We start from the raw sequence: 12891 nt of genomic DNA on the forward strand, positions 1-12891 counted from the left end.
CATGTGGGTGGGTGAAACCAGCACATCTCCTCATCCAGCAGGATCCTTGGTGGGGATAACACTGGCTGGGCCCTTTGGAGCTGACAACTGTACAAAGACATGAAGCAGTTCATAGGATTTGAAGTTGCAGTCTGTAACCTTGAGTAGGCACTGATTATACTGGGGTCACATTTTCTTTTCTGTGACCACAAACTTACTTGTAAATTTAAAAATATGAGCTCAGCTAGTTGCATGATTCTAAGAGCTGGGATACGAACCATAAGGCTGGACTGTTATATATACTGCCAAAATGGTTAGACTTTCTTTGAGTGAGTGGGTTTCTTAAATGGAGAAGAAAGAAGTGATTCTCCTATCACAGAATTTCTGAAATGGAAATCACTCCTCCAGCCAACGAAGTCTAGAATTGTCTCATTCCACTCCAGTAGAGAAAATACTTCACAAATATACAGTATGATAGGATCTTACAGCTAGACTAAATTTAAAAGACAAATTTCCATTCCACTGTAATTTCTAGAAGAACACTGTATTAACGCTAACTGATTTTTATTTTTATTGAGGAAACCATCTTCTAGTGTTGGGATGGGTCTAGTTATGAATATTACAGATGCAGGAACTGGTATTATCTCTGATAATATGACTGTGTTTTGAAAGAAACCTGCAGAAAACCGCCAAGTGCAGTTTCCTGTTGATAACTGTGACACCCAGTGGTCATTGGAAGAACGATGAAAAAGTAGTGCAGAATGAGTGCAGTGCACCTAAAGGCTGCACAAAATACTGAGGTTTGCACAATAAATGTGTGCTACTAAGAGTACTACTCTTTTCTTCGATAATGTGTACATATAGTAAAAATAAACTGTTTTAGGAGTCATAAATTTTTCATCCATTTAGTTTTGTTTTAGGAGTCATAAATTTTTCATCCATTTAGTTTATGCTTTAGTATGTTTAACGTATATATATATTTGTATTTACTCATACAAAGCTTTTTTTATATCTTGTGATGCTGAGTTTACAGCTCAGATGTATGATGACTTTAAATAATTACTTTATCACTGCAAAGTACGAAATGGCTTTTAATTCTTGTTGGCAAGTGCAGAACCCTGCAGGATAATAGGACCTTCTTTCCCCTCCTTTGTTTGCCATTGACTCATTATGTGACTTAGAGCAAATTGCTTGTGTGAATGGTTGATAAGTACTTCAGTCAGCATGTTCATAAAGGTGTGAGGTGTAATTAATATTAGTCTGGCAGCTATTCACTTCCAACTATTTATGCCATTTATTCTGCGTAGAATACATTGTATATATACTACAAACCATAACATTAATTTATGTGCTGTGTTTTATTGCAGAGCACTGGATGCAGATTTAGTCCCATATATCCAGTAAATGAGAGATTCAATTCTATTTTGTTTATGGATCACTGAACATAAAACATTTATTCTTGGTGATGTTTTCAATAAAAGAATACCATCAAAATTCACAACATCTAATTGCAGTGGACCAAGCATCACATGCTTGTTATATATATTGTTCCATCTGTTGTTTGGGAATGTCTCATGGAACTAAAGAAGCTTCTCCTTGCAGGCAGAAAGAGTTACACAGCAAGAGGATCAACATCAAAAGGTACCCAGTTAAAAAACTGGAGATTAGACAGGGCTGCAAAGTCAGTTATTGCCTAGAGCCCTCTTCTTGGCTGTGTTAGCTATGTCTATATTGTGTGCCTTAGGAGTGCTTTTCAGCTCCCTGAGTGTGTGTGCCTTTTCTACACCCAGAATTGGGGTGACATCTGAATTCCCACCAGTTATTCATCTCTACCCTACCTGGTTTCCATGCAGGGAAACCGCAGCCAGAAAAGGAGCAGTAAGACAGTCTGACAATATTACATTTTTCACACCATTTTTTTAGTCATTGATGACCATAAATGTTTCACATTTAATGGGAGCATATGACAGAAAAGATTTAATTGTAACCAAAATGCTTAAATACTGAACTCAAGGTAAGAATACTTTAAAACAACTGCACATGTTGGAGCTAAACCAGTTTAAAAGGAAAAACACAGCTTTTTTTTTTTTTTTTTTTGCATGTCATTATTTGGATTCCTGTAAACGCCAGTTGCCCTGGTTTCAGACCCTGTTGTCGTAATCTTTACAAGGACACAAAGAAAAGTTTGTCCTTACTCCCAAAAGCTTACAGTCTAAAGATACCATAAGCAACAGCAGATGGAAATGGCTAGAAGAGAGCACCTCAAGAAAATGAAATAGTACTTCTTAAAATGCATTGTTTACTACACCAACTAAGATTCTCACATGGTGTTCTGAACTGCACTACAAAGAAAAAGCAGAGTGGTTGTCTTCCACCTTCTGATAAGAATAAAGGAACATGACATAATGATCGAACAAGAATATATACTGATGCTTACTGATGTACAATGTATGGCTGCAGTTGGTGCAATTCTGGTTTAGTCTTCAGAAGCAGATGGTGAATGGATCTTTTGCTCTTGAGATAAATCCTGAAGCAGGGATGTTTGCTACCAAAATTTGTTTTTGCTTCGTGTTCCTTCACTGTTTATTCCATATTTAAATGACTTGAATGCTGGCTCGGGGTCATCGATAATGCCTGCTCTTGTTTCTTTCATGTTACAGGTAGCTTGGTTCAACCTCACTTGTGGTTTTTGTGTTTGTTATCGTTGCTTTTTCACCTTAAAAAGCTTGACTTTAGTCCACACAGAATGGACAAATCATGTTATAAAACAGTTTGCCTTTTACTTTATTTACAGAATTTTTTGCTAACCAGCATAAACAAAGTCTCGGGCATCTTGCCATCCTATTCTAGACAGGATTTTAATAAGTGCAGTAAGGTCAAGATTTTTTGTTTATATTATGAAGTGGGTTGTTTGGGAAGTGGGTTTTTTCTTTTTTGTTTGTTTCTTTTTCTTTTCTATTTTTTTTAATCTGCATGGCTTTGTATTCTTTATTTCAAAAGTGTTTTCTTATCCTGTGAATAAGAAACTACAACTCACATTGTGCAAATTTGCATTTTCAGATAAAAGAAGATACGGATATGTGCTAGCTGGAAGAGTCATGTTCCAATACTTGACTTATAGGAAAAAGAGTATGCTGAAAGAATAATGAAGTCTGACATGTATGTAGGTATTTACATTAGTTTATGTGTTGGGAAGAGCATGTTTGGAAGAGCATGAGTGTTTTTGTATTTTATTCCTTCCTGCATACCAGGCCTGGCATGCTCAGGAAAAGAATCTCTGGTTAATTTTTATTACTTACTACGATGTAGCAGGCCAGTGGTTGATGAAGGCTCTCTGATGTTTCACTGAAACAAAATGTTTCAGTTACATGCAAAAATATCATAAAATACACTTCTTTCAATAAAGCTGCACCCCTACTGATTAGCTGTGCCCTGAGACCTAGTGATAGTGCAGCCTTCTGCCTTAAACTTCTAGACACATCCCTCTTCCACACTACACTTCTGTGACAAACCAGCGCTTTGCAGCTGATGGCTGCTAGATGCACATATTCATTTATTAATGTATTTCAGGGAGGGGAAAAAAAAAAAAAGGTGAAAGAAGATGAGAGCTTAGGACTGAAAAAAGAAAGCCATAAGGTGACTGTGGGAGCAGCCCCAGAGCTGAGAGCAGGGTGAGCTGGAGTGCTCTGTCAGGAGATCAAAACAAGTGGGTCCACCCTCATAATCTGCTTCTTGCACAACCCCTGACAGGGCTGCATGTGAATGTGAAAAGGGGTGAAAAGAGGACAGGCTGCTGACTTACACAGCAGTCAGAGGAGATAGACGTGAATGTTAGACTTGGCTCCTGCAGATGGTACACAGAATAAAATAACAAGTATAGAGTACAGAGCAAGCAAGCTGATTCTGTATCAGGATGCAACATTTAATAATTACCAGGTCAAACTCCTGCCTTCTTGTGTTTTGAATATTGAGGTATAAAAATAATACATGCAAAATAGGATTTCTGGGCGCTAGGTGTGAGCAAGATTTTTAAAGTATGTTTGTTTAAATACTGCTACAGCAGATGTAATACAGATCGTGCCATCTTACTAAGTCACAGGAGTTCAAAAGTTGAAAATGGCTTTTTAGGGTTGGTGTATATAAATAAATGTCAGAGAAGATGGATAAATTCTTTTCTCTTGACGCTGAAGGACCTTCTCAGACCCCAAATGACAGAAATTTCATCTTGCTCCCCAGAAAACCCTTCCAGAACATGCTGTGACTTGTAGTGTTGATGTCAGTCTGAAAAGCTTTCCATCCTGAGTTGAATGTGAAATCGTGATGTATTCTCTGCCACACATCCACCTGAAGCACAGTGCAGTGCCTTCCTACTACCAGTGTTTTCTGTGCAATTATTTTGCCAAAAGGCACCTCGCATGCTCAGAACAAGTCTTGGTCACTGTGCCATGTATGAGAGCAAATATTAATTCAAAGTTGTAAACAAACTTGGCTGGAGCAAGTGCAGCATTTGGTTCAGGAAGCTTTGAAAACAGTTTTGTTACATGGAGGACTTGCAATTTATGAGCTTAGAAAACACAACTGAGAAAACACAAATGTTTTTGACAGAATTTTGGAATGATCAACTCATTTGTAATCAAAGAAGGATCTTGTGAATTGTAAATAGTGCTAGAGTGGAAGCTGCCAGGGAAAACAGGTGCTCTTCTCCGTTACTGAAACACCTCTGTGTCAGCAAGGCAGGACTGTCCCTTCTCTTTGCTATTTTTGTGTGTGGTGTTTTTGTTTGTTTGTTTTGCTTTTCTCTTTTCTCTTTAAGCACAGATACCAAAGGGAAGAACTAATTAACTGACCAATTCATTGCTATGACTACTGAACAGTCCTGTTTAAAGAGAAATCTTTGAGAAAAAGCACACAGTTATTGGTTGCTGATTGACAATAGAAAATCATATAAACAGACATTCTTCTTCAAAAAGTGTTGTCTGCTGCTCTGCTCCGATGGGGTACTGTAGCTTTGCTTCATCATCACTTAGATTGTGTACTGTTCCTGGAGAAGTACAGGGAAGGAGGAAAGAGACCAATGGAGAAATTAAAAAAATTAGGTAAATAAAATCAAAGCCATTGATCACTCAGGGATTTCAGCCCAGCTGTGCTGGGAATGTGCTGTATAACTCTGAACATGCCATTGCATCTGTTGGCACCTCACACCTTTATTTGATTTAGGGCAGAAGTTTCAGATTAGTTGAAGCCAATCTAGGACATGCAATAATGCTGCAAAAAGGGACATTCCCCCCCCTCCCCCTTCTTAATCACACAGTAAAATTGATCTAGCTAAAAATTAGTATTTAATGGAGTCGGTAACTTAAACAAGCCGTGTGTGTTGACAGATGGTTGGTGGTGCTAGGAAAATGGATGGACTGGGAATGAGCAGCTAGCAGAAGGAAAGGTTAGACAACCGCCCCTGGCAGCAGTGGCATTCAGTGGGGGAATGGTCATCGATCTACTCTACCACCCAGTGTGGCCCAAGAGGGATTGGGTCTGTAGAGAGAAACAAGTTGTGCTGCCATTCTGAGAGCCACGTGGTGTGCATCGGAGGGGTTTTATTTTGGGTTGGCTCTAGGTTTGTCCCGTGCAGGAAGCGGGTGTGTTGGGTAGGCATCTAGGGCATGTCTTCCAGTTTAGTTCATTAGAAAGTTTACGCAGATGTGCCAGCAGGTAGCTGCGGATACCCTGGCGCTAATATTTCTTGAGACCTCTAGGCACTAGCATAACACAGAAGTATTTGGAATCTTTTTAAACTTTCCATTTGGGGGTAAGAGGTAGGACTGTGGCAGATGCAGTGCTGAGTGAGGAAAGACAGACCGCCGAGATTTCACTTGTTTTTATCACCACAAGAGACTCGGTCGTTTGTGTGCCTGCTGGGAGCAATGGTGTGCCAGGGCTGAAGCTCAAGTTTCCGTGCTGCTCTCTTCGTTATTCTGCTGCTACAGAACTCTGCTCTTCATAGCTCCAGGATACCTCACCCAAACAGCATATGGGCTCACACTCCATCTTAAATGTGTCTTTTTGTGCAGCATCCTTAATTTGCCCTTTGGGGACGTTTTGTGCAGTTCAGCGTGAAGACTTTTAATCAGTCACTCTGACAGGAAAAGAAGAGACAGCAGGGGGCACTAACTCTGCGTAATTCTGTTAAAACGACAGCATTCGGGGCCGTGCTGATAACACTGACATGATTACGCGGACTGACAGCTTAATACCTAGAATTTCTTTACAACACTGATATTTTTTAAGACACCTCTGTTCTTCTCAGGAGCTACAGTGATGAAAGGGGGTTTGAATTTCTACAAATGTAGAATTCTGGCTAGCAGAATGCCTTTTTCTTGTCGATTGTCACTCTATTTGTATCACCAATTTCCCTTCCCCACTTTGGTGATATAGGCTTCAGAGCTCACACCCAGAAAGATGATATCTCTAATACTAAATTTAGGAAGGCATTTCTTACAACTTATTTTTTTAGTTTAAAATCCTCTACAAAATAAAAATGAAATGCAAAATATATTCCTGCATGGTTCTTTGAGTATTTGATTTAAATGTGTACTGTGAGGAATGGATCCGCTTCAAAATCCTTCTTTATGTGAGTGGTTCACACAGAGTATCTGTGGGAATATTCTGAAAAGTAGATCTATTATTTGTGTATGTAATATATACGTATTCTTTGTATTTAGAAGTGCTTCAGGATTGGATTTTTATTTGAAAACATGCAATGGCAAGTAACATTGCAGTTTGGCAGGCAATTTGAGAAATCTATTAATTGGGAACTACTCATGGAACCATTTACTTATCTGAAGTCTAAGTTCAGCTGGTTAGGTTCATGCCTAAGTAAGTAGTTTTTTGCTTCCAGGCCTGTTTACCTACTTTAAATGTAATCACTCATTGGATAAAATAGGTAAATTCTAACTGCATACCTTCTAACCCTTCCAGAACAGGATGTTCTTACAGGTAATTGCTATTGTTTCAGACAGCACAAAAATATTTTCTTCTTGTCAGATGATCAAAACTTGAAAAATAGAAAACATCTGTGTTGTTCCTTTATCATCTGGAGGGTCGCTGGATTTCTTCTGCCACCACAGCTCAGAGACTGGGACCCTCAACCCCATCAGCTTTGTCCTGATTTTGTCTGACAGAATTAAATTTCCTCCTAGTAGCTAGTATGGTGCTATGCTTTGGATTTAGGAGGAGATTAATGTTGATAACACACTGACGGTTTAGTTGTTGCAGAGCAGTGCCTACACAGAGTCAAGAACTTTTCTACTTCTATTGTTGCACTGCGAGCGAGGAGGCTGGGGGTGCACAAGAAGCTGTGAGGGGACAGAACCAGGACAACCCTCCCAAAGGGATCCCAAAGGGATATTCCATACCATATGGCATCATGCTGAACAATAAAACTGAGGGGAGTTGGCCATGGGGGCCACTGCTCAGGTACTGGCCACTTATTCAACTGGTGGTGAGCAATTGCACTGTGCATCAAATTGTGTTGTTTATTCTTTTTCTTGTTTTTTCTTTTTTTCTCCTTTTTCTTTTCTTTCCACTTTTTTTTTTTTTTTTAACTTCTTTCTTTTCAAAGTGTCCTTACCTCAATGCATGAGTTCTTGCACTTTTCACTGCAACCAAGGCTGCCCTTGAGCTTCACATTCCCCACCAGCCCCTCCTTATTGGTGAGAACGAGGTCCAGCATAGCATCTCTCCTCGTTGGTTCCTCTATCACTTGAAGAAGGAAGGTATCATCAGTGCATTCCAGGAATCTCCTTGATCGCCTATGCCCTGCTGTGCTGTCCCTCCAACAGATGCTGGCGTGGTTGAAGTCCTATATGAGGACCAGAGTTTGTGAACATGAGACTGCTTCTACCAGTCTATAGAGGGTCTCATCAGCCTGGTCTTCTTGGTCATGTGGCTTGTAGCAGACCCCCGCTATAATGTTACCTGTTTCTGCCCTCCCTTCAGTCCTGACCCATAAGCTCCCTGTCAGCTCCTCATCCATCCCCATGCAGAGCTCCGTGCACTCCAGCTGCTCACTGACATAGAGGACAGCACCTCCTCCTCTTTTTCCCTGCCTGTCCTTCTTGAAAAGCCTATATCCTTCATTCCAGCACTCCAGTCATGGGAGCCATCCCACCACGTCTGTGATGCCAATGCGGTCATAGCCCTGCAGGCGTGCATACATCTCTAACTCCTCTTGTTTATTGCCCATGCCATGTGTGTTAGCATAAAAGCATTTTAGCTGGGCCCCCAGTGAAGCTGCCTTACTGGCTGCAGTGGCTGGAACTCCTTTGTGCTGGTCTTCAGGTGCTCTCCTGCTGACCTGTGACCCTCCTCCAGGCCTGGGCATCTATTGCTGATACTGGCTTCAAACTGGGAGGAGTGGGATGGATTGAATTTCCCCTGGAATCTTTACTGTAAAGCTGTGTTCACCAGATTGGCAAGCCTGTGACTGAAGATGCTCTTCCCCTTCTCTGACAGGCAGGCCCCGTCAGCCCCCAGCAGACTGGGTTTCTCAGTGTGAGTCCCATGGTCTAAGTAATCAAAGCCTTGGCTGTGGCACCGGTCCTGTAGCCATTTGTTGATTTCCCAGATTTGAATGGCCCTTTCAAACCCCATCCCTTTAACTGAGAGGACTGATGAAAAAACTACCTGCACTCCTGAGTCCCTTACCACTGCTCCCAAAGCTCTGTAATCTTTCTTGATACTCCTCAGGCTGCTCCTGTCTTATCGTTGATTCCCACATGAAACAACAGCAACAGATAAAAGTCAGTGGGCTGGACAAGGCTTGGTAGTCTCTTGGTGACATCCCTGATAAGAGCCCCTGCTAAGCAGCACGCTTCTCTAGAGAGTGTGTCAGGTCAGGAAGTGGGTGCCTCCACACCTCTCGAAGAGAGTTACCTACTACTACCACCTGTCGCCTTTTCTTAGTTGTGCAACTTGGTTGTTAAGCAGCTCTGAAACGGAAGTGAGATGATGTGTTCTCCTCCTATACCTGCTTTTATTTTGCAGATGCAAACAAAGGGTTGATTTTTCTAGGCACGTTCTGGTTTAAAGCCTACACAATAATCTGAATCTATTATAATATCATGTCCATATGCTCATCTATTTTAAGTGTTATTTGATTTGAGAAAAACAAAAACAACAAAAAAGTTTTCCTATATGACTATTAGGAATCTATATTCACAGGGAACAGAAAAATACTTATAACCACCCATGAAGGGGTTAATAGCTTTTCAAAAACTGCTTCGTAGAAGTCTCATAGCCTGCTGTTCAACCTGAGCACGATCCCTGCTGTAATGTGGTTGCTGCATGTCGTTGGTTAATGGCATTGACGCTTCTTTTGTTGGAGACTGCTCCAGTGAAGTCTTTGTGAAATGAGCCAGTAGGTTTTTCCCTTACTTACTTAACTTAATTAAAACAAATTAGAACATTCTCTCTCTGGCTTAAAATATTTTTATATCATATGTAATACAGTTGGAAGGTACACCAAAATGCTACTGAGTTAATCACCTAACAAAAAACAAGATGAAGTATTTCCATATATTTCTTGAAAAACTCTGTGTAAACTGCTCTTGGAATATTCCAATTCATGGAATCGGCCTCTGTGGTGAAATCTATCCCATTAATTCATTGTTTTTACCAACAGAAAACTCTTCCTAATTTCTAATTTACATTCCTTTTTGTAATTTGAGACAATTACATGTTATTCTATCTGTAGTGAACGAAGAACATTATATTCTATTATATTCTATTATATTCTATTATATTCTATAACATTATATTCTATTATATTCTATTACCCAAGTTACTTTGTTACAGGAAGAAGTTTGTTTCATTTAATACAAATTTACCTTTAATTTGTCATTCATCCTTACTAACTTTTATATTTTTTCTCACTTCTAGGTACTTGCTTAATTCAAATTAACAGATCACTTATGGAATAAATAAATATACTAAGATGTTTATAATTCCTTGACTTTTCCTTTTGTCCATTTCTGAAGATGGTGTTTACCAGACTTTTTGAACCTCAGCTGTCTTTCAGAATTTCTCAGATACGTAGTTGCTCTGAGATCATAGCAACTTTTTAAATATACATCGTACTGGAAATGTGTTTGAGTAGGTAAACTTAGGTAAACTGGCTTGCTTGCAGGGACATTTTCTGGATATCTCACTGTCTCATAGTGTTTTGTAGTATTTAGTAAACACTTTTATTTCTGTCAAAGTTAGTAAAATATCAGTTACCTAGGTAAAGCACATTTTCACAATACATACAGATACCACAAAACTTGCATATTGAAGCAGAAACTCACTTAAGAAATATAGAGAGATGGGTGAATATCTGCTGTTACCCCCTATGAATTTGACAGATATTGGAGATACGAAGTTATGCAATGACCTGCTTTCATAAGAGGCTATGGCAGCAAATTCAGATGCCTTAGATTTGGGATCAGAAAATTGTAGGGTCTGGAATTCGTACCTGTTGTGCAGAAGCAGAAGACACTAAATAAGTTAACAAAAGAGACTGTGCATTATATGTGTTGATACAACAATGGCTGGTGCAACTTTGGACTGAAATGCAGTTAGGCAGTTGTTCTTAACTTGTCTGGAGATTCCCTCTGGTTTGGTTTCATATTTTGCCTAGAAATTTGAACAAACTGAATATTCATTTACCTTGCAATATAAATCAAAAATAAGGCTTCTGTGACTTGAGTTTCTAAATGGAAAGTTGTCATCTTAAAGAAGACTCTTCCCGTAGTGGAAAACAGAAGATGGCATCCATTGTTCATGTAATTTCATAGCTAACAGAGGCAACATTTTCAGTTTTGCGTCTTATAAGTCAACAAGTCTCTTTTATTCATTTTTAACTCTCTACATCTGGTTTCTAAGAAATGAAAGTGAAAAAATGTTGCTAAACATTTAAGTAAATATACTTAACTTAAAGCAGCTCTCAGTCTTCTGTGCATTTTACAGAGCACTGTTAAATTATGCCTTCAGAAAAGACAGAACTACCCTCTGGACAAATGATCAATGTTTTATATGCATGTTTTTATTAACTTGAAACAAAGTCTCACCCTTGTTAACAAGCAATATTTGTAAATGCAAACAAAGAGTTGGAAACAAAGTAATGCACTTGGGTTTAATTCAGACCCGGCATCCCTTCAGGATAAAATAATCCATGTAGGATAATGTTGGAATGGGTAGACAGTAGAATATCCCCAGTGCAGTTTCTGGATATTAATGTGGAGGTACCATTTGCTGGAGCAGAACTGTAATTAAGCCTTCGTTCCTCGTCACTTACACCGAGATTGTGGGGAATATTTGGGCTTGGTACACTTAGTTTTGCAAGTCAGACACTTTTCTGATAAGAACTGAGTTTTCTTATGTCAGACAGTCAAGTGAAAAAAACATCAGAGGAAGACTCCAGACTCAATGCAGTGTGTGCACACCTTGCCAACCCATTTAGCTCTCCTAGTTGCTTGGATTAGAAGTTAGTTGCTTTGCATATCAAACTCTTTACTCAGCTACTTAAGCTCATTTTCAGTAATTCTACCTGCTTCTTTGGGATGCACTAGAAGAAGTTTCTCCTCTTCAAGGGAAAAATAAACTCAGTAATGCTGAGTTCTATGATCTATGTCTTTGTGGACATAGATCATCTCAATTCGTTGTATTGAATTTTGTCACTTTTATGATAGACTTTTTATCTGGGAATCTATTACTCTGCTAGTTAGCTCCAAACCACCTCCCCTGAGTATCTGAATTTTAGCAAAAGGAAGTTAATAAGATTTCAAGTGTGAATTTGCAGTTTGCTATTCTTGCTGGAGACACTTCAGTGCTAAGTGCAAAATAGTCTACCATACTTTCTCTTCCTAAGAGAAAGTGGCCTTGGTGGGAATTAGGGCAGCTAAGCTGCAACATTTAGAAATTTGCACACTAATTATCACAAATTGCGTTCTCCATCTGGGCCAGAGCAACTATATGAAAAACAACCAGGAGACTGTCCAGTATATTACCTTTTGCTGCAGTGTGATTTCCACTGAGTGTCTGTATTCTGTCTAGTTGTATGCAGATGATTGCAGTGGAAGACTCTTCAGCAGCTCAAATCAGCAAAAATGCACTCTGATTTTCAGCTCAAAGGTACTTTGAATCTGCTCAAAGCACCTTTCAGAAGGCAGCATCCATATGCACATTAGTGACAATAGTAACTTATAGGTCATTAACAGGAGTTATAAATTCCAGTACTGATAAAATCACTGAATCATTAAGGTTGGAAAAGACCTCCAAGATCATCTGGTCCAACCATCCCCCTACCACCAATGTCACCCACTAAACCATGTCCCTAAGCACCACATCCAACCTTCTCTTAAACACCCTCAGGGACGGTGACTCCACCACCTCCCTGGGCAACCCGTTCCAGTGCCTGAGTGCTCTTTCTGAGAAGAAATGTCTCCTCATTTCCAACCTGAACCTCCCCTGGTGCAACTTGAGGCCATTCCCTCCAGTCCTGTCACTAGTTACCTGTGAGAAGAGGCCGACCCCCAGCCCCCCACACCTTCCTTTCAGGCAGTTGTAGAGAGCAATGAGGTCTCCCCTGAGCCTCCTCTTCTCCCTACCAAACAACCCCAGTTCCCTCAGCCGCTCCTCACAGGACTTGTGCTCCAGACCCCTCACCAGCTTCGTAGCCCTTCTCTGGACGTGCTCCAGGGCCTCGATGTCCTTCTTGTAGTGAGGGGCCCAAAGCTGAACACAGCACTCGAGGTGCGGCCTCGCCAGAGCCGAGTACAGGGGGACGATCACCTCCCTGCTCCTGCTGGCTGCACTGTCCCTGACACAAGCCAGGATGCCGTTGGCCTTCTGGGCCACCTGGGCACACTGCCGGCT

General features: G+C 40.3%; 1 protein-coding gene across 13 annotated transcripts in view; it reads left to right on the forward strand.

The window, feature by feature from the left end:
* Window positions 1-12891, forward strand: part of LOC308192622 (uncharacterized protein) — a 28802-nt gene that overhangs the window by 13629 nt on the left and 2282 nt on the right. For 3 of the 13 annotated variants that reach the window (XR_013948932.1, XR_013948935.1, XR_013948936.1), the window contains 2 exons: window positions 1347-1620; window positions 3040-6673. The exons of 3 other annotated variants lie outside the window; for them this stretch is intronic. Coding sequence is in view for 1 of the 10 variants with exons in the window: in XM_080586409.1 (XP_080442535.1) it covers window positions 1582-1620; window positions 3040-3125 (125 nt within the window). In the remaining 9 variants the exon portion in view is untranslated. Of the gene's footprint in view, window positions 1-1346; window positions 1621-3039; window positions 6674-6698; window positions 9192-9915; window positions 10056-12891 lie in introns of those variants that run through there. 7 more of the 13 variants (XR_013948934.1, XR_013948937.1, XM_080586409.1 and 4 more) reach the window with 6 other exon arrangements.

The sequence above is a fragment of the Anser brachyrhynchus genome, assembly GCF_964034855.1.
Source record: "Anser brachyrhynchus genome assembly, chromosome: 3".
NCBI lineage: Eukaryota > Metazoa > Chordata > Aves > Anseriformes > Anatidae > Anser > Anser brachyrhynchus.